General features: G+C 42.1%; 1 protein-coding gene across 14 annotated transcripts in view; it reads right to left on the reverse strand.

Annotated features, from left to right (window-relative positions):
- The window catches only part of CELF2 (CUGBP Elav-like family member 2), a 563,459-nt gene that overhangs the window by 132,525 nt on the left and 411,433 nt on the right, over positions 1–19,501 (reverse strand). For 13 of the 14 annotated variants that reach the window (XM_062609318.1, XM_062609307.1, XM_062609306.1 and 10 more), the window contains one exon: positions 2,202–2,398. In XM_062609318.1, the coding sequence (XP_062465302.1) occupies positions 2,202–2,379 (178 nt within the window). In that variant the 5' untranslated portion in view covers positions 2,380–2,398. Of the gene's footprint in view, positions 1–2,201; positions 2,399–2,570; positions 2,899–19,501 lie in introns of those variants that run through there. The other variant, XM_062609316.1, reaches the window with a different exon arrangement.

Below are 19,501 nucleotides of genomic sequence, written 5' to 3' on the forward strand. Positions count from 1 at the left end.
TATCTAGCAACCTTGCTGGCAGGCTGAGCCAGGAGGAAGGATAAAGCCAGCATGCAGATACACTCCACCAAAGCTTCCATGGGAAAAGCTGACCACTAGAGGAGCTTGCTGCTGTGTCAGAAGGAAATGGACATCTGAAGATTATTCTGTCTTTCTTGAGGACTCATTTAATTTACTTATTAAAATACATATTGCTTAAAGTGACCTAAGAGCATCATCTCTGCATGGCTGGAAAGAGTCCAAGGAAAAAAAACCCAACCCCCAAAAAAGTCTCCAAAAAACTCCAACAAGCAAACAACCACCTTTCAAAAGGAATACTGAATATGGGACCTACAAACCTGCATAATTAGTCTACAACAATTTGCATGACCTGTGCTTAATCCTTATGCCTTCCATCTCCCTGACAAGCAGGTACAGCATAATGGAAAACACTAGCGGAACGGGAATCAATGGCTTGCTTCTGTCTAACCACAATACCATTCTCACTTCATTTACTGCTTAGTGGGAAGGCATTTCTCTGGCACAGGAATCAGCTCTTTCTAAATGGACAAGTCTCAAAGTTCAGCATTTTAGTGGTTTCAACTAACTAGGAGTTTGCTCATCCATAGCAGCCTGGAGTGCAGAAAATCCAGTTGCTTGACCTCTTAATGCTGTCTTCTATCCAGCATTACAAGAAAAAAACACTTGGTGAGGGCTCTGTGGTAACATAGCAGGGGGCTGCATGCTACAATACATCTATCCTGGGAATGGAGGGAGCTGGAAGCAGAACTAGACAAACACTCCAACAAGAAGCACCTTCTGCTTCTGAAGGAAAAGAGCAACCTAGGATGGGGACTTGATTAGCCACCCTCCCTGCCACTGGTGTGACACCCAAGCATCAAGTCTTTTAACCAGAACTGATATATGCAAGCAACCCAAAACAGAATCATAGAATCACAGATTCATAGAATAGGTAGGGCTGGAAGGGACCTTAAGATCATCTAGTTTGGAAAAGACCTGTAATGAACTAATATCACTCAAAGCACAAAAATGCTTCAACTGGGCACCAAAAAAAGGTCACTGAGAGGATCATCTGTCCCATACCAGGGCAAGGGGGCAATGCTGAGCCTTGGCAATGCTTTGCACAAAGAACACGAGCACCAAAAGTTGTGCCATGTGCCTCACGCTGGAGCAATCACTACTCACAAAACTGGAGATCTCGAGTGAGTGCTGTTTTGTACTGTCAGCTGCCAGCCCACAAAACCATCATATAATATCCTCTGTAGCATGTGTGCTTTAAAGGTTTTTAGAAGCAGTGGCAGGAGTGCAGTAAGAATGAAGAACTATCTAGCAAACTTACAGCCAGGCACACATGCATATCCAGTTGTACCTCTGAGATGCAGCAATTATTTGTAATGCTGGCAACACTTTCATGTACCAAACCTTAAGTGTAAATGAAAGTATAGAGCTGTAAGGGTGAAAACCTGCATTCTGTGAAACAAAATATTTACTGTCTACATGTAAGCATACATTATACTCACATAGCTGTAATATACATTCATATACATTATAGCTATAACATACAGAATTCTCATGTGCCTGAATATGCACGGATATACAGTGAAAGAAAGCACTAAAGTAAAGGATAAATACTTTACACATGGAAGGAAATACAACCCTTTCATTTAGAAAAGTACCAGTGCCAAAAATGAATCCTTCAGCGTGACTGCAGAAAAGAAATCACATTTTGGGAAAAGGGCAGGGCGACTCTATTTTGTAAGTTTTATTGCCCCTGGAGCAATGACGTCGCAAAAGCCCATTGCTATAATTTCTCCCCTTTTATGTCCTTAGAATTATTCCCACCTGGGGTGCAAGGAGAGGGAATGAAAGGAAGTAGAAAATTATATTTTTTCATGAACTAATCCTGGGAAAGTGACCACTCAGGTTTCCATGTTTCTCGGCAATAATAATTTAAACAAGGACAGCAATCTTTGGTTATTGTTTGCACAGTTGGAATGCACGCTTCCAGATAACAGACATTTAAACTGCAATTTAAGAAGAGGAACACAGCAATCGATAGGTATTCAGCAGTCCTCTACACTTAGGACTGCTGCACAGCTCAACGGAGTATGCTTCAAAGCAGCCCAGATGCAAAGCTCTTTGGAAAGCAAAATCATGAGAAACAAAACAAACTGAAAGCAAAGAGAGCACAACTACTGTACCTTTACTTTGGGGAGGGTTCTGACTTCTGTCTCGGAGAACGTTAATCTGGTAGACAGCTCCGTAAGGCTCAAAAAGTTCTTTTAACTCTTTTTCCGACCATGAACGGGGAATCTGTCCAACAAACATCTTAATGGCATCTGGGTCTGGTTGGTCTGAATGATCCAAAGCTCCATTCATCTTGTTAGCTGTGCCGTTACTAGAAAGTAGAAAAGGAGATTAAAAGGAGAAGGCAAGTTAGACTACCCAGTTTTCATGTGCACTAGATGCAGAAGATGATGTCAATTGGCACAAAGCAGGAGAAAAAAAAAATAAAAAATCAGTATTTAATTAATAGCATAAGTATTATGAACAAAAAACAATGCGATTACATTTTTCATTGAGTCTTGTTTTCTCTGCAGGCTGCTGCTTAATGTCATTATATAAGAAGAGCGAGGCACAACACAAACTGGGAATTGTGCGTTTTAAAGCAGAGGATAGTTGCAAATAAGTGCAGATTTCTCTCCATGGCTGCTGTAAACAGAACTGCAGTGAATTCTCACTGAACTGGCTACTGGCAGAAATAAGGCAGTGCGTGTGTGTGTGTGTGTTTTGTAATAAAGTCACATGAAAGGAGTATGAAACACTTGGCAATCTGTCAGATGACTAATGCAAGATGCCAGCGATGAATTTGCAGATTGTGTGAAGCATCCATGTGTGCATCAAATTAGGATGATATTGCCTAGAATGGAAAACACTCCAGCTATGTGGCTGGTTGATGCCGATTAGTTGCCTACGCTCTTTAAAAAGCAGAAGCAGTCTGGAGAGCTCCAGTTTAAAGCACATTGTTTACTGCACCCTGACATAAAGACAAAAATGCACAGTTCAAAAAGGCAAAATTGCCTATATTTTGTTGCAAAAATTAAAATGCTGCTTCAAAAAAGTTTTTCTCCCTGCAAAAAGCCATGAGGTTGTTGAAAATCTTCACACCCTGTAAACTGTTACTCTGTCTGATCTCCAGATGTACACTGAAGTTTGAAACGACTATGCGCTGTTGCAGGGGAAAAGAACTTAATAATACAAAATAACCTGCTCTAAGAAACAAATGACATACTACGGTTCAGGAAGAGTGCCACTCATAAAGCATAGAAACATATAAGAGTTGTATTCTTACATGAAAATAGTTTAAAGTACTGAACAAAAGTAAAAATATCAACAAAACCCCCTCACGTCGCTACTGATAATTAAGGGCAGTAATTTCAACTAATTACTTGGCCAGAGACTCCGTAACTAGTAATTTGGATGCTTCGGTTTCAAGAAGAACACTAGTGAGATGTGACTTCTAGAGCATTCCCCCCATCTTTCAACCAGGGAAAGGAGGGAAATGGCCTGTGTTCAGCACTGTTGAGAGTTGATCAATGCAGAATTCAGGCATTTCAGAGCCACCTGCCACGTTCAAAAACCTTGGCTTTAATTTTAGTGTCTCCATTTGATGACAGCTCAGCAGAGAATGCCCAGAGGAGGACTTGGAAGAGCTCGAAAACTGCACAACCAGATGAAAATCATAGTTTACATGTGGAAAAAAAAATAGTATCTAAGAATGGAAAGAAAAAAGCGACCCTGTGTAATTCCCCTGTCTCACAGCTATAACCTGTGCAGAGACAAATTAGTTTCCATCTCCTTGAAAGCATAATTCACCTGAGCACATTAATATGCCCATATTAACTTTAGCATTTTCCCTGCTTACAGCAGGAAGGTGAAAGTTATATTAAAGGTGCATTTTAAACCAACAGGGAGTTTGATCACTGCTTATGAAGCAACTTCAATGTGAAACAGCAGACAACAAGACTGATCACACTCACTTTTAGGCAAAATTCATATTGATTCTAGACTAGTGCCTGAGTAAGAGATTGAAAGACCTGGTCCAGCCCTCTACCGCATGCACAAATACCTTCTCTTGTCTTACATATGGTCTTTGTTTTGAAGATGTTCTACAGGTCATAAGCGCATCTGGAGAAACTCTGATTTCTCCAGGCCTTGCAAACTGCATTTTTCATATGGATGTAACGCTGATACCAAACCAAACCAACAAACCAAAGAACCACCCCCAAAAACTCTCCAAGAAGCAGAAATACCCTGACTGACCCACTTGAACGATACCCCATGGGAACAACTGTCAAGAGTTTCATGGAGCCGTAGGCATCTAACTAACGCTTACACCACTCCATTATTCCTCTCCGGTTCCTAGTCCTTTATGAAAAACCTAATCTGTTAAACAACCTCCCCACGAGTGAGGCTGAAAAATCCCTGACCCACAGCTGAAAATAACTAAGGAAAACGCTCACACGTTATTTTGAACCTGAGAAGACATTAAATGGTAGAAGCTTAGCTCTGCAGCCCGCAGCTTTGGCCTGGACTCAGCCAACTATTTTCTGTCAGAAATGGCTTCACTGCTCACTTCATTTATTCTCTATGTTGTTTACATTGTAAAAATGAATTGAGTTCATTTTTTAAATTACGCCCTTCATCTATTCTCTCTGTTGGATCCCTTCTTTAAGAAATCCATGTACAATTGCTGCTTTAGCCCAAAATTACAGCAAAGGTCATATTTAATGAAGAATAACAAGTTTATTCCTCTGCTTTTTCCTTTGCCCAAATTACCTCTACCACCAAGAGCACTGCAATTTCCATTGCTAACAAGCCAATTTTTAGGAAACCACAAAACCAAACGCTTCTACCTGTTTTCTCATGTTAATGAACCCATTAGCATCAAGTTCCCGCTTTGAGCTAAAGGTTTAGGCACAGGCCAAGATTTCTTCTAATTCCACAAAACGCTTAAGCCCTTTCTTTACTTTGGTGGAACCGACGTCCAATTATGTTCATCATAATGTTTTATTGGATAAATACGCTTAAAGGCTCTGACTCCTGGTGTAGGCTGCCTCACGCTGTGATGCTGAGGAGAGCAGCTCGAGAGAGGACGCCTTCAACACCGGAGCTGGGAGAGAGCAGCGCCCAGGAGCCTCAGTTCAGAGCGGCAACAGCCACCGGGGGAGCCTCGAGTCCTCGCCAGGCCCTGCCCAGGAGCCGGCAGCTCCACTGAGGCGAGCAAGGACTCACAGGGGGGGAGCGGCACCAGCCCTGAGGGGGTGAAAACCTGCCCCAGGGAGCGCAAGCGACAGACTAGGGACAATGTAGGCCCCCTCTGGAAGCTCTCAGGAGAACTGGCTACACAGGATTTGGAGAAGGCTGAGGTTCTGAATGACTTCTTTGCCTCAGTCTTCACTGGCAAAGGCTCCGACCACACCACCCAAGTCTTGGAAGGCAGATGCGGGGACTGTGGGTATGGTGACACTAGGCCCACTGTAGGAGAGGATCTGGTTCGAGACCATCTTAAGAACTTGAACGTGCACAAGTCCATGGGACCTGATGAAATCCACCCATGGGTCCTGAAGGAGCTGGCAAATGAAGTTGCTAAGCCACTGTCCATCATATTTGAAAAATCATGGCAGTTAGGTGAAGTTCCCAATGACTGGAAAAAGGGAAATATAACCCCCATTTTCAAGAAGGGGAAAATGGATGACCTGGGGAATTACAGAGCAGTCTCACCTCTGTGCCTGGAAAAATCTTGGAGCAGATTCTCCTGGAAGGCATGCTAACGGACATGAAAATCAGCAAGGTGCTTGGTGACAGCCAGCATGGCTTCACTAAGGGGAAATCCTGCCTGACCAATTTGGTGGCCTTCATTGATGGGGCTACAGAACTGATGGACAGGGGTAGAGCAGTTGATGTCATCTACCTGGACTCGTGTAAAGCGTTCGACACTGTCCCACATGACATCCTTGTCTCTACATTGGAGAGAAATCAATTTGATGGATGGACCACTCGGTGGATAAAGAACTGGCTGGATGGCCGCACACAAAGAGTTGTGGTCAGTGGCTCAATGTCCGGCTGGAGACCAGTAACGAGTGGTGTCCCTCAGGGATCGGTGTTGGGACCGCTCTTGTTCAACATCTTCGTTGTTGACATGGACAGTGGGATTGAGTGCGCCCTCAGCGAGTTTGCCGATGACACCGAGCTGTGTGGTTCGGTTGATACCCTGGAGGGAAGGAATGCCATCCAGAGGGACCTCGACACGCTTGTGAGGTGGGCTGATGCCAACCTCATGAAGTTTAACCATGCCAAGTGCAAGGTCCTACACCTGGGTGGGAGCAATCCCAGGCACAGCTACAGGTTGGGCAGAGAAGATTCAGAGCAGCCCAAGGAGAAGGACTTGGGGGTGTTGGTCGATGAGAAAATGAACATGAGCCGGCTTCAGTGTGTGCTCACAGCCCAGAAAGCAACCGTATCCTGGGCTGCATCCAAAGGAGCGTGACCAGCAGGTCCAAGGAGGTGATCCTGCCCCTCTGCTCTGCTCTTGTGAGACCTCACCTGGAGCATTGTGGGCAGTTCTGGTGTCCTCAACATAAAAAGGACATGGAACTGTTGGAACAAGTCCAGAGGAGGCCACGAGGATGATCAGGGGCTGGAGCACCTCCTGTATGAAGACAGGCTGAGAAAGTTGGGGCTGCTCAGCCTGGAGAAGAGAAGGCTGCGTGGAGACCTCATAACAGCCTTCCAGTATCTGGAGGGGGCCTACAGGGATGCTGGGGATGGACTCTTCATTAGGGACTGTAGTGACAGGACAAGGGGTAATGGGTTAAAACTTAAACAGGAGAAGTTTAGATTGGATATAAGGAAGAAATTCTTTCCTGTGAGGGTGGTGAGGCACTGGAATGGGTTGCCCAGGGAGGTTGTGAATGCTCCATCCCTGTTGGTGTTCAAGGCCAGGTTGGACAGAGCCTTGGGTGGCATGGTTTAGTGTGAGGTGTCCCTGCCCATGGCAGGGGGGTTGGAACTGGATGATCTTAAGGTCCTTTCCAACCCTAACTATTCTGATTCTACGCAAAGCTTCAGGGGACAGATTTTGGTACTTGCTGCCTGAATTATCTTGGGTAAGTCATTAAAACTTATCTGGACTGAATCCCACCAGCTCTGCCGGTCCACTAACTCTGGCAGATTTATGATAAAGCCAAGTATAACTTAGACTTTACTTTTGATCCTTTTATACCATAAGGTAGGGGTTTCATTGAGATCCCAAGTTTGGTGGGGTTGATAGGCAAGTTCAGTCTGTCGACAAGACACTAATTCCTACAAGTACAGCTGTAATCCTTTCAAAATCGCATCTCCTTTGAGTTCAGTGCGAACTAAGGCTCTGAAGCACCTCAGAGGAGGCATCACTCTAACTGTTGGGGTGAGGAGGAGCACATAAGTGCTGTTGCAGCAGTGGCACTTGCAACAGCATCCTCACCTAGCTTTGGCAATAGCCATAGGACTGCAGCCAACTGCAGACAAACTGAACAAGCGATTAAAAGAACAGGAAGATAACAATGGGAAAAAAAGCCCCACAATTTTATAGTTTCTATGAACCTGATCCCTGCAGTGTACTTGAAGGTTCCACTGAGGAACACAACTATACAGCACACCCGCCTGATGGTTCAGTTGTCACAGAGCTTGAGACAATACAAAATCCAGCCAAATATACTTGATCCCTTGCAAATAGTCTCTGCTAAAGATGAATTCCCTTGCCCTTTCCCAACCTTCATCTTTGCCCAATGGACATTAGTGTTCTGCACTAAGTCACCAACAGCTGCAGGGGTTTTCGTTACTCCTCTGCCAACACAACAGCTCTCAGGGGAGACCTTTCCCTCCTGCTGTACCCAAGTAATAACAAGGCAGAAGAGAAACCACATGCTGAACTTTCCAAGAAGCAGGAATGCATTGCTTGCAAATGCTTAGGTTTATTTCTTGAAAGCATGACCAGACAGAGATAGCTGTATCTACAGGACACTAATGGCAATGGGATCCCTTGGCAATTACTGCCAGCCCCCAAATGATGACATACATTAAAAAAAAAGAAAAAAAGAAAAAAAAAGAAAAAAAGATAGATTATGTGGCTTGCTGCCTTAACACTTCAGCAACCCTTTCCTCCATGGCCAATTTAGCCCACTGGACTCAGGGGTAACCCAGCACATCATCTTCACTGACAAGGTGTCATCCATATCGTGGAGAGTAGCCTGAGGGCAGAGATTAAGCCATTGAGTTGCTGGCTGATTGTGGTCGCTGCCAGAGCATCCTCTCTGTCAATTTGGGCCAGTTTTCCTTCTAATAACCTAACTACCATTCCATCATTTCAACAAGTTGACAGGGCCACTCTTTGAGGAGCTAGAGATTGTTTTAATATCACTGCTGTTTAAGCAGAAGCATTGGAAAAACCTAGTAGACACCTTCTCTGTCTCTCCCATTCCTATCTGTAATTACAGCAAGACTGCTAAAAGAGAACTTACTGCTTAGGAGAGAGGAGGAGACTCCAGAAAAAAACCTCTGGCTCAAAAGGGACTCTCTCAAACTCACCGCTGTTTAGAGCTTTGGCATTAATCCATGCTCACTTCCAATAATGAAGTAGGTGTCAAGCCAGGTGCTGAGAAACAGTTGTTAATGGGGACCAAACAGTTTACATGAGACCTGTTTTCCAAATATGTTTCTAACCCTGCTCAGAACCATTCTAACTGTTCCATTTTGGTTAATTCATGTCTCAACCCTCACCCTATTTTACCATTTTGCTGGGGATTTGCCTTTTTCATGTTCTATGGTATGACATGCGGAGGAGAACACTGAACTCCCTCTAAAAGCCAACATATCAATAAGAACATGATGACAAATGGGTTCCAAGTATAAAGACTACTAAATCCAACCCAGTGCTGGGGCATTTCTAGGCATCAGGGTTTTACAGTAATTAATGTTCACATCTGAGCTGCGGAGCCACTGCCAGGATATCACACACAAGCTGGCAAAAGGGACAACACCCGTCTGAAGGACTTCAACTGCTGTCAGGAGAGACAAACAAGCATCACCTTACTCGAAAGATCATAATTGCTGGTTTACAAGCAAATTTTATCTGGAAGGACCTGAAAGGGCTTTCTAAACTCATTGTTTAGAGAGGAATGACTTCATCGTAAGGTGACAGACAGCAGCTGTTTAATGACATGGAGCATTATCGCACAACAATTTCAGCCAGGAAGGGTAGAACAATACTGTACCCAATTGAAAACTGCAGGGGGCTGTGATTTATAGACACAGAATGTAATTACCTAAATTGGATTCTGGCCAGCAAAATAAGGGCCAGAACCTCTGAAAAACACACAAAAAAAAGTAGTTTCATATTTTTAAGCTGCAAATGGCCAGGTCTCTGTGTTTCATCCTCAGAAGCTTTCTGGCCCATCAGCATTTTCACAGTGCAGTTGCTCAAAAGCAGCTCAAAGGAAAGATGATGCTTCAGAAATCATTAGCTGCGCCTGCTGTAGTGTCTTGTACAGTTTTTGGCAGAACTATTAAATGCTAATAATGCTAATAATTACTATTAAGTAACACATCTGTAACAGTAGTTGCTAAACGAACCTGATGTAGTGCCCAATGAACAAAGCAGCATGCAGCGGGATGCCTGGTCCTACGTGTGCAGTAATGCCTGCAAAACAATTCCCTGCACCCATTGGCAGGGGTTATAACTGAGTAGCTGTAGAACATGCAAAGTTGTCTTCCTGCTACACCTGAAGGCCAACTGCAGCTGCAGGAGGGACACTGAAACTCTGAGCCTGCAAAACATTCCCCCTTACTCCATCTTACAGACCCAAAAAGCCTTTAACAAAGAGCTGAGCAATTCTTCATCCATCCAGCAGAGAGCAACCGCACTTGCACTCACACACGAACATCAACTACATGAACACTTCTCATGGCTTTTAATACCTGACATCCAGTGCCCAGATTTTATTCTTCTCAGTAGCTAAAAATACCCAAACCCTCATGTAAGCACTGAATGGTAAACACAGCATTTTTCTCTTGTGTTGTCTCCTCACTGGCAGAAATTATCAGTCAAAGCGTAATGTTCCTTAAGATAATGAAGTCTTTTTTACTGCCCTGATAATCTAAAATTCACAGTCATCTTTCTGGTGAAATCAGTGATCAGCTTTGCTAACTCTTGTATATTAGATCATACAAATCGTGGCAAACCATTGTTACTATACGGGATAACTGTTTTCTGATTAATTCCAAATTTAGCATGGGATAACTTTAATGCTTTAAACACTAACTTTAAGTAAGGTAAGGAGGTTATGTACTGTCACAGTAGAAGAAAAGATCTGAAAATCTGGGGGGAAAAAAGCCACTTTTTCTACCTTGAAAATGTTTTGATGGGGAATAAATTTGTGCTGGGAGAAGAAGCAGCAGAGGGAAGTTGCCATTCAAGCAGGTAGGTCAGACTGCATGATACTAAGGGCACTATGAATTGGGAAAAGTAGTGAACAAAACACAGACTACAGAAACACCAGAAGAGAGCTGAGTATACCTGAGATAAAACACATTTTTTAGAGGCATGGATGCAGATTCCTCATTAGCATCACAGGAAGAAATCAAGGATACAAAAGGAATTCTTAATAAGAGCTACATTAAAATGCAATTATCTTTTCAGCTCGTGGTGCACATCGGAGCACATTCACTCCTTTTTGCCAAGGCTTCTTGACTTCCTAAAATCAGCACTCAGTTTTGGTCCTCAAAGCAAATGAGAGAGGGTCTGTCCCTACTTGGCTGCAACCTCCAAAACTGCTCCTTACTAAACATTCACCTCCAAAGGCTGCTGGCTCTTCAGGTGCTCAGTCTCTGTGTGGCTGCACCACCTCCATTACAAACTGCTTTGATTTAAAGCTGGAGTTTCAACCTCAATCCCAAATACCCCTTATATACATGTTTAAAACTACCGAATGACGTTATTTTAATGCCCTGCTTTTGGTAATGCTTCCTAGAACGGTAGAGTGAAGCAATATTAACTATGCAAAAGATCTGTACATTTGCTACATCATACCTTCAATAAAACCCTACATTACAACACACCTTCTTAAAAATCAGATGTCCAACGTGTTTCAGACTGTCTCAACTCCTATTGCTGGTGTATGGACCTATTTTTTATCACACAAATTATTTTATAGCATGTAGTAGTGCTTAATGATGTGTATCTGCTGTATACAGACATGAGTAGAGTAACTCATACTAGTTAAAATATATGTAAACAAGAGGATAAATCAGTGCAGAAGTAAAGACAAACAGGGAAAGGAAAAGTTGGCAGGGTTTTTTAAGTCTTCTATTATGGCAACCAATTAAATATCATTGTTACTTCACCCAGTAGTGCAAGCAAACAAGTAAACACACCATCTCTACAGGTCTAAACTGTGTAGCATCATCTTGTTTATGCTGATAAAACTTATAATGATCTATTTAAAATGTATTTAAGGATTTGCCCACACTGGCCTATCGATGTTATTAAACTGAAACTAGCAGAAGCTCAACAATGAGTGACAGACAGCTGCCCTTTGCCATCTGAAGAAAGCCAAGCCCACCCAATGCCAACCCTCATTGCCTTGAGTTTGTTTCTGCTCAAGTATGGATGAGAATCACAAATTTCTAGGGATACATAATGACTCAAGTAAGTTCTTGGAGATCTAAATCAAGATGCTATATATTAACCCCCAGCATTGTTCTTCTGGGCTCTCCTTTAGGCTTTGGGAAATGATGAGTTCCAGGCTAGATAAGGTCTGACAAGCAATAGTGCTCTGCAACATAAAGCTCAGCTTAGACAGTGACCCACCAAGTCATTTCTGCTTTCTGGGCAAGATTTGTTCTGGACATTAAACCCTCAAACAACATTGGGTCTGTTTTCATCAAGTGTAAGGTGGGTGCATTTCTAATGCTGTGCAGGAGAAAAATGCCACAAGAGCTAAGACACATCTGATAAATACCTAAGTATTCAATTTTAAATACCTGGGCTTTTGTTGGCCAATTGCCATATGGACATCTGCACATCTGGTGTTGACCTGGAGAGCTTAGCATTAATAAAAGCTTCCAGTTCATATGTGTTCTGTCCCCAAACTACTCCCTATTACGGCAGACAGAGAACCCTGGCAGATCACCACAGCTATGATGCTTGCCAGCAACGACTGCATCTTACTGTTCCACTCTTGTGTTCCTCACCAATTTTTCCCTTTGGGGGAGATGCTGTTCTCCTGCATAAATATCTGTGTTATGTCTAAAAGGGACTCAAATTGCCAAGAGTTTCTCTCTGAATTACTATAAGCTGGACAGTAACCTGAGAGCGCTCATGTGCTTGCACAATTATATTATAGTTTTGGAGGACCAATTGATACAATTTTTCACATGAAGTTCAGTCTGAAGTAGCTGACTGCTCAGTATTAATGGTGTGGATTATTAATGCCTTGCTTTACTGATTACACATATTTGCAATAAAGCATACTTCTTTCTGTGTGGCAGGAAACATTTATCAGTATTACTTTTTTAAGAAAAGAGAAGTATTTGATTACACCCAAATGCTTATATATTTGTGACATGTCACTGACAGAATTAGAACGGTACCTGGCTTTTAAAATTCAGGATGCGTAGGACCATCTGTTTTCTTGTCAACAACCTCAGTCTCTCTCTCCACATTCTAAACACCACTCAAAATTCACAAAGTTGCTACTCAATTCGCTTCTTCCTTTGCCCCCCCCAAAACTTCAAAATCAGTAATGAAGGCTTCAATTTTCATTTATTTGATAATTAACAATGTGACTATTTCAGCAAGCTTTATGCCCAAGCTGGCAGCCACCTGCAAGTTCTTACGAGATTTGCAAGAACTCACCTACTTTAGGGCAAACTGTGTCCTGGAATGGGGGCTGAGGTGATGAAGGGCACGGGAAAGATAACTTCCAAACCTGTGTTTTGAAACACAGCCATTTCTATGCGCTGAAGTCAACCCATTATTGCAAGCAGTAATTTACAGTCCAATGCACTCCAGACCAGCATCCACGTGTGTACACATGGGCTTGGACCTGCTCCCAGGTGAGCTCCGTAATACACAGGGAGTGGTATTCATGGGGCTCAAAAGCGTATGTCCAAAGAGAGGGAGGGCAGCAGCTTGTGTCTGGCAAGGCTGCTTTACCTGAATAGCTTCCTTAAAAAGGGAATGGAAGATCACAGCACTCCTCGTCTTAGGGCACAGCCAATTTCGGTTAGCTGCACTTATTTATGTGAGATCTCAAACAGACAATTAAAGCAAGCTGTGACATTCAATTTCCTTACTTAAAACAAAATATCCTATCAAGCTCATCCATGCTTCCCCCTTGTACAAATACAAGAAAAGATTATTGTCCAAAGTGTCATACAATTGTAATTTTAACAAGTTGCGCATCATCATAGCAAAATCCCCCTCAGCTAATTTTTTTTTTTAAACCATTTCTCCATTTTTTTTGACACCACATCTGGCATATCGAATACAGATGATCATTTGTTTATATATCTGCCTAAATGCCTTTTCCAAACACAGCCAGATGGAGCCTTTCAAAATCAAATTAATTTCAGATTAATTCACTCTGGACCCACTCCAGTTTCATGACTCTGTGCTTTGAGGAACCATCTAAATTGATTTAGAGTCACGAACTTTCAGAGCTCAAGTCCTTAGGTATAGAAAAAAGAGATTGTTCTTGCATACTGAAAGTCAGCAAATCCAAACTGTTCATGACTGTAAGTTTTGCCTGCTTCAAAAACACCCCAACCCAGACCAACCTAATAATGCATCTGCCTCTATAATGCCACAATCATATGCAAAAAGTATCCCAGAAAAATCACTCCAGAATTTACATCTTCAATGCCTCCCTTGCTGAGTCCAATAAAATTTACTGCTCTAATTAAAAAGCAAAATAAAAAAGTGTTGTTCTAAACCTTGCAATAAGCAGCAGTCATAGAAAGACAGGAGACAGGTAATAAAAATCTCCCCTGCAAGGGATTTATCTAAGGAACTATAAACAAATGCAGCCTGCAAACACTGTGGGCTTGCATACTGTCAATCCTCTATGGATGCCTTTATTATCTCACTTGTTTCAATTGCAATTTGGGTTTCCATGGAGATGTAACAGTCAACTCTGGAAAATTATAAGATAAATGTCAGGCAGTGATAACGGTGTTAATGAAGCTTCATTGACAAGCAGAACTATGCTTCAAATAATAGGCATATTTCTATTAGCATATGTATAACCTGTCCAAAAGAAGGAGAAAAGAAAAATCCCAACAACAGGGAAAGACAATATTAGAAAATTAAAATGAAATTGTGTATCTAGTAGATGCAAAACACACCACGAAAAGCTGCATCTATGTGAAACAATGAATTCCCAACAAACAGGGGAGATGTGGGTATGGAATTTAATTGCCTGATTCCTCTTGAAATTTTGGCACTCAGCTATCATGCTGAAAAAGCACTTTGCTGACACGCACAGACACACTTCTGCTTGGTGTGACTCTTGTTCCCTTACAACGCGAGGCTGGATGGATCTGCTTCGCAAGGCACTTGAAAGCATGCTATTTTATAATGCGCAAATACAGCTGCAGTGAGCTGTTAGAAAGATGCAGACCTCAGTGGAAACACTAACAGCGTGTACATAAACACAGCGCATACTACGAGAGCTCCTGCAGGTTCAGATCAGGGTGACTGGTACATGATGGGTTGAACACCATGCTGCGGGGGCAACAACCACGAGCACTTCAGCCTACAGCATGGGGTGGTCTTGACCTGCTCCTGCACTAACCAAGCCTGTGGAAAGCATGGAGAAGCTGCAGTCATCTATGAAGGACTGTAGCCAACTTCTTACTTTCCACACATGGAAAGGTTTCAGTGAACTGGAGGTCAAAGAGGTGACAAAGCTGATTTCTGCAGCACGATGAAAATGCAGACCATCATGACTGATTTCAATGAATCACGCACTTCGTTTGGGCAGAGTGGACTTCCACAGGGTGATTTTTGCAGGTGGATAATATGAATTAAGATATTCAGTGACTGTTCATTAGGTGGTATTGACTCTGGCTGGAGAACCAAGAGGTGCTAGAGGCTGTTCCCATCTCTTCTCATCCTACTATTTGGCCTTGGGAATCATAGTCCCTTGTCTGCCTATGTAACTCTTTCAGGTTGAGTCAATCCTCCTCTACAGTGTCTTGGAAAACAGGGTTCTAGTATTAGCTGAGTGTTAGAGAGGCTATAGATAAACGATGAAACTGAAAAGTGGGATCAGGCTTGGTTTAATGACAGAGGAGGGTGAAATCCTGAACAGCAAACAAAGAATAAAATCTTTATGCCTCCCAAGGCTTGAGGGTAAAGTAGGTGCCCGGGCAAAACTTTGGGAATCCTATGTTTTTCTTGGTTTTCCCCGGTTCCCAGGAAAAATTAATGAAAAAATGCAAAAGTTTCCATTTTCTGAACATTTTCTAACTACTCCTTAATATAACATACTACGAAAATCTAAGTACCTCATTAGAATGCCACTAAAATGCCTATAGTTAGAAAGTGATTTTTGCCAGTGACTTTCAGCACAGTTACACCTCACTCCCCAGTGCTTCAACTTTTTGGAGGGTAACCTCCAGAACCTAACATTACTCATAGCTGATTCTATGTTACAGCACAAGTACTTCTCCCAGCTTCGTGGAAGACAGTAACAGGTTAAGCTTCAACTTCAACTGGGCAATTCTTACATGCTACTGCTAGCGTCAAACGGTGGTAGAACCAGGTCCCATCAGATGTACCACCATCAACACATGCAACCTCCACCAACACATGCAACCACCACAATACATAGATTACAGAAGAGAAACTGGCTGTGAAGCCAGAATACTAAGCAATTTTTAATGAAAAAGAACACAACACGTTCTATATGGAAAGCATTGCCCTGTACACATGGCAAAACGGGCCACACTGTCTCAATTTTGCACTTGAAACCTCAAAATCCCATTGCAGTCTGTGTTGTAAGTTCTGCAAAGAAAGATCAATTTTCCTTTGTATTCTGGGTTACCAACAGTTACACTTTTATATCTGAAAAGAGAGCAGTTATATATAAAGCTAAGAAGCACTGGACAACAAATCTAAGTCTTTAAAGTAAACTCTCGTTATAGTACAAGGTTTTATTAACTTTTACTGTATTATTGCAAAGAAGTTATTTTGCTCCACTGGTCATGGTGTTCTTTTGAGGCTCGCAAGAAAATAAAAAATTACACATGATTAGGAAAGGAGTAACTCCCCCTTTTAAAGGCATCATTCAAAGAAACAAACAAACAAAAAAACCCCTTAGAAAAAGTGGTTTAAATTTTCCTAATGAACATATCATGAAAAATCCCAACAAAACCACAACCTAACACACATGCTTCCCAAGTCATATGGCAGCCATCTATGGGGACTCTTCTCACTTCAGAGATAGACATGCATCTTCTCGTTGTGCATTTTGAGGGTGCAGCATTAGGAACAGAGGAGAGCACTGTAATTTGGAACTTGTCTGCCAAATTGACAGGAAAATACATCTTAAAAAAGTTGCCAAAAACCATGGTTTTAAGGTCATGGCAAACACGTGCAGAAGGAGAAATTTAAAAGAATGAAATAACTTCTCAACAGCACATTTTGGACAAAAGCTTCTCTCAGTGGGGTATTATTTGCTCTGAGGGTTTTATTCCAAAGCAAAAATGAAGCCAGGTCTTGAGGACTTGCTGGCACTTTTCCAGAAGAAATGGGAAAGGAGAAGATAGGAAAAAAACTGGGTACCATCTACATCTCTTTGACCATCCCATGATGTACAAAGCCTCTTAACGTCAATAGCCTCATGTAACAGAAGAGGTAGTCAAGCACTTGTGGATGTATTTTTAAGCTCCCTGTAACATACTCGACCTGTGGAAACTCAGCCAGCTCAGGTTTGGCTGGCTGTCAGCAGCAGCGTGAATGGCGGTGTGACTGATAGAAATCTCTGTCATCACACCACAGGGTTAATTTCTTCCCTTGTTTTTGCTCTTTTCCTCCTTCCCCTGAATGTGGAAAACTCTTTATTTGTGATGATAAGTCTTTGGAAAGGTGGAAGATTAGTAACACCATGTGGTTGCCTAAGACCTCTAACCCTTTTCCACCTGTTTTTCCACATAACCCCTCTCTTGTACGGTCATCGGCACTTTCACTCAACAGATGGGAAATGGGAATAAAGTTGCCCCAGGCCATGTGGAGGAGCCTGGATGCTGCAGATGAATACAGGCTTGAAGCTTACAGGTCTCATTGCTTGATACAGGAAACAGAGGGGAATCCAAGCATCAAATATGGGATTTTAATAACATGAACATTTATTTTAATGATTTGAAGGCTGAAACCTGCTGGGCTTGTCACTGTAAGTAAGAAATATGGAGAAAAAATGCAAAGCCTGAATTTCCATTCTGACTTCTTCCACTTGAGAACTGTGACTTCTGCTCATTTTGGTTTAACACGGGGAAGGATATCTGTCCCCCGTGCCCATACAGTCACTCATGATAGACAGCAACTACCTGGGCAGCAGGTCAGCTATGAACACCAAACATGGAGCTTTACTTGAGCAATTTCAGATTCACTGAGAGGGGTATTACTCACAGATTATTTTAAGACACATCAGTTTTCTTGCTGTAACCATCCTTCAGAGAAAATTAAATCCGACAGAAGAACAAGACTGGGAAGTGGTTTTAGTAGTAAAGAGCAGAGGACTACGCGACAAAGAAAGCTGTTTCTCAGCCACACAATTTCATAAGTCTCTTACCTTTGCTGTGCTTATCCCCCTCACCTTTGAATCAGTACATTATGTCCCCATCCCAGTGAAAAACTCTGAAACACTCAGAGGAAAGCACTACATAAATGTTGAACCATTATGTTATTAGAGAGCAAAAAAACCCTAAGCCCAACCCTTTCACGATACGCTTTTTAACTTGAAGCAATTCTAGTTTGTCTTTTAAAAGCAGTACTTGAAAATCATGCAATACACTTCCCAGCACCACTATTACTATTTGCATTGAAAGGAGTATCTCTGAAGTCCCAAACAATGCTGGCTGCTTTTTCAATAGCAAACCTAATTTTATTAGTGAGGCCAGATGTTTTCCTACTATTTTCCTATGTTAGGAAACACAATGCACTCTCAAAGTATTTTAATAGGTGGTTAAGGGGAAAAAGGGGACACAGCAGGTCTGAGTTCAGTTAGTCTACAAAGCCAATTTTTAATCTACTATTTTCTACCACCTATCTTCATTAAGGAGCCCAAGACCTTGAATGCTTCTTTACTTCTCTGCGCTTCCATCTTTCCGAGATAGGACTGAATGTCAACAGAGTTGACTGAAGCATTTAATGCTTTACTAAGAAGAGTCAGAGAATTTGTGAGTTAACACCACGCTTCATGGACAGAATGGGACATATTCCCTAGGGAAGGGAATGCAGCTCTGCTGTGCCAGCTCTCATATCACAATACTCCATATTTTCCAGTCATTTATCCCACACATCCTTTGCTATCCTTTAGTATTTAATTTGATGATGCATTCTTGGACAGAGCTGCATTAAGCTGAGATGCTAATTAAAACTAGCTTGAAATATTAGCAGCTATATAACATTTGATTGGTAGAGGAAATAATAGTTGGATCCGAAAATTAATATTAGCTTTTACATGAATTATTATTTAATGAATTTTAATTGGTGAGGGCATCTTTATGAACAAAGGGGATTAACAAATATAATGTATACAATACATTTATATATGTAACAAAGAGCAAAATCAAGCCTGACAGCATACTTTTGCTGATTCCAGAACACATACCCAGCTCACGTGGAAAAGGAAACAGATTACAAGAAGCTTTCCCTTAGCCAAACAGAGATCTAAGAAGCTCAGTCAGCAATGGCAGTGCACTTATGACTGCAGTGTATGTGCCCCTGACAGTTAAATCAAAACTATACATCCTCGAGAAGTCATTTAGTCTAAATCACAGCCTGTGATTTCTCATCTTACATGGTCAATGGGGCTGCATGTCTTAAAAATGGGAACACTGGTGGAGGTAGGACTGAGACTTCAGAACTGTTTTGCCTGCTCTGTTCCATGAGCGCTGCAGAAATGTACACAAAAGCTTTACAAATGACCTCATTTTTACCAGGAAAGGACAGCTCAGCTATGTTCTCTATTTTCCGGAGCTGAAAGGAAGGCCCCACAGCCAAACTGTCATGTCTAATAATTGTGTTGCTTGAGAGTGTTTAAAACAAACAATTTTTTTTCCCCTTTCCTTTAAATAAAAAGCCGTGGAGCAATTGTAGTGTTTTGAGGGAGCGACTGCTGCGTTTTCGGTCACATAACCATGACACCAGAACAGCAATTTTGCCCAGTTTGATGAA

The sequence above is a fragment of the Pezoporus occidentalis genome, unplaced genomic scaffold (assembly GCF_034315485.1).
Source record: "Pezoporus occidentalis ecotype Australia unplaced genomic scaffold, CSIRO_AGI_Poc_V1 ctg136, whole genome shotgun sequence".
Classification (NCBI taxonomy): Eukaryota; Metazoa; Chordata; class Aves; order Psittaciformes; family Psittacidae; genus Pezoporus; species Pezoporus occidentalis.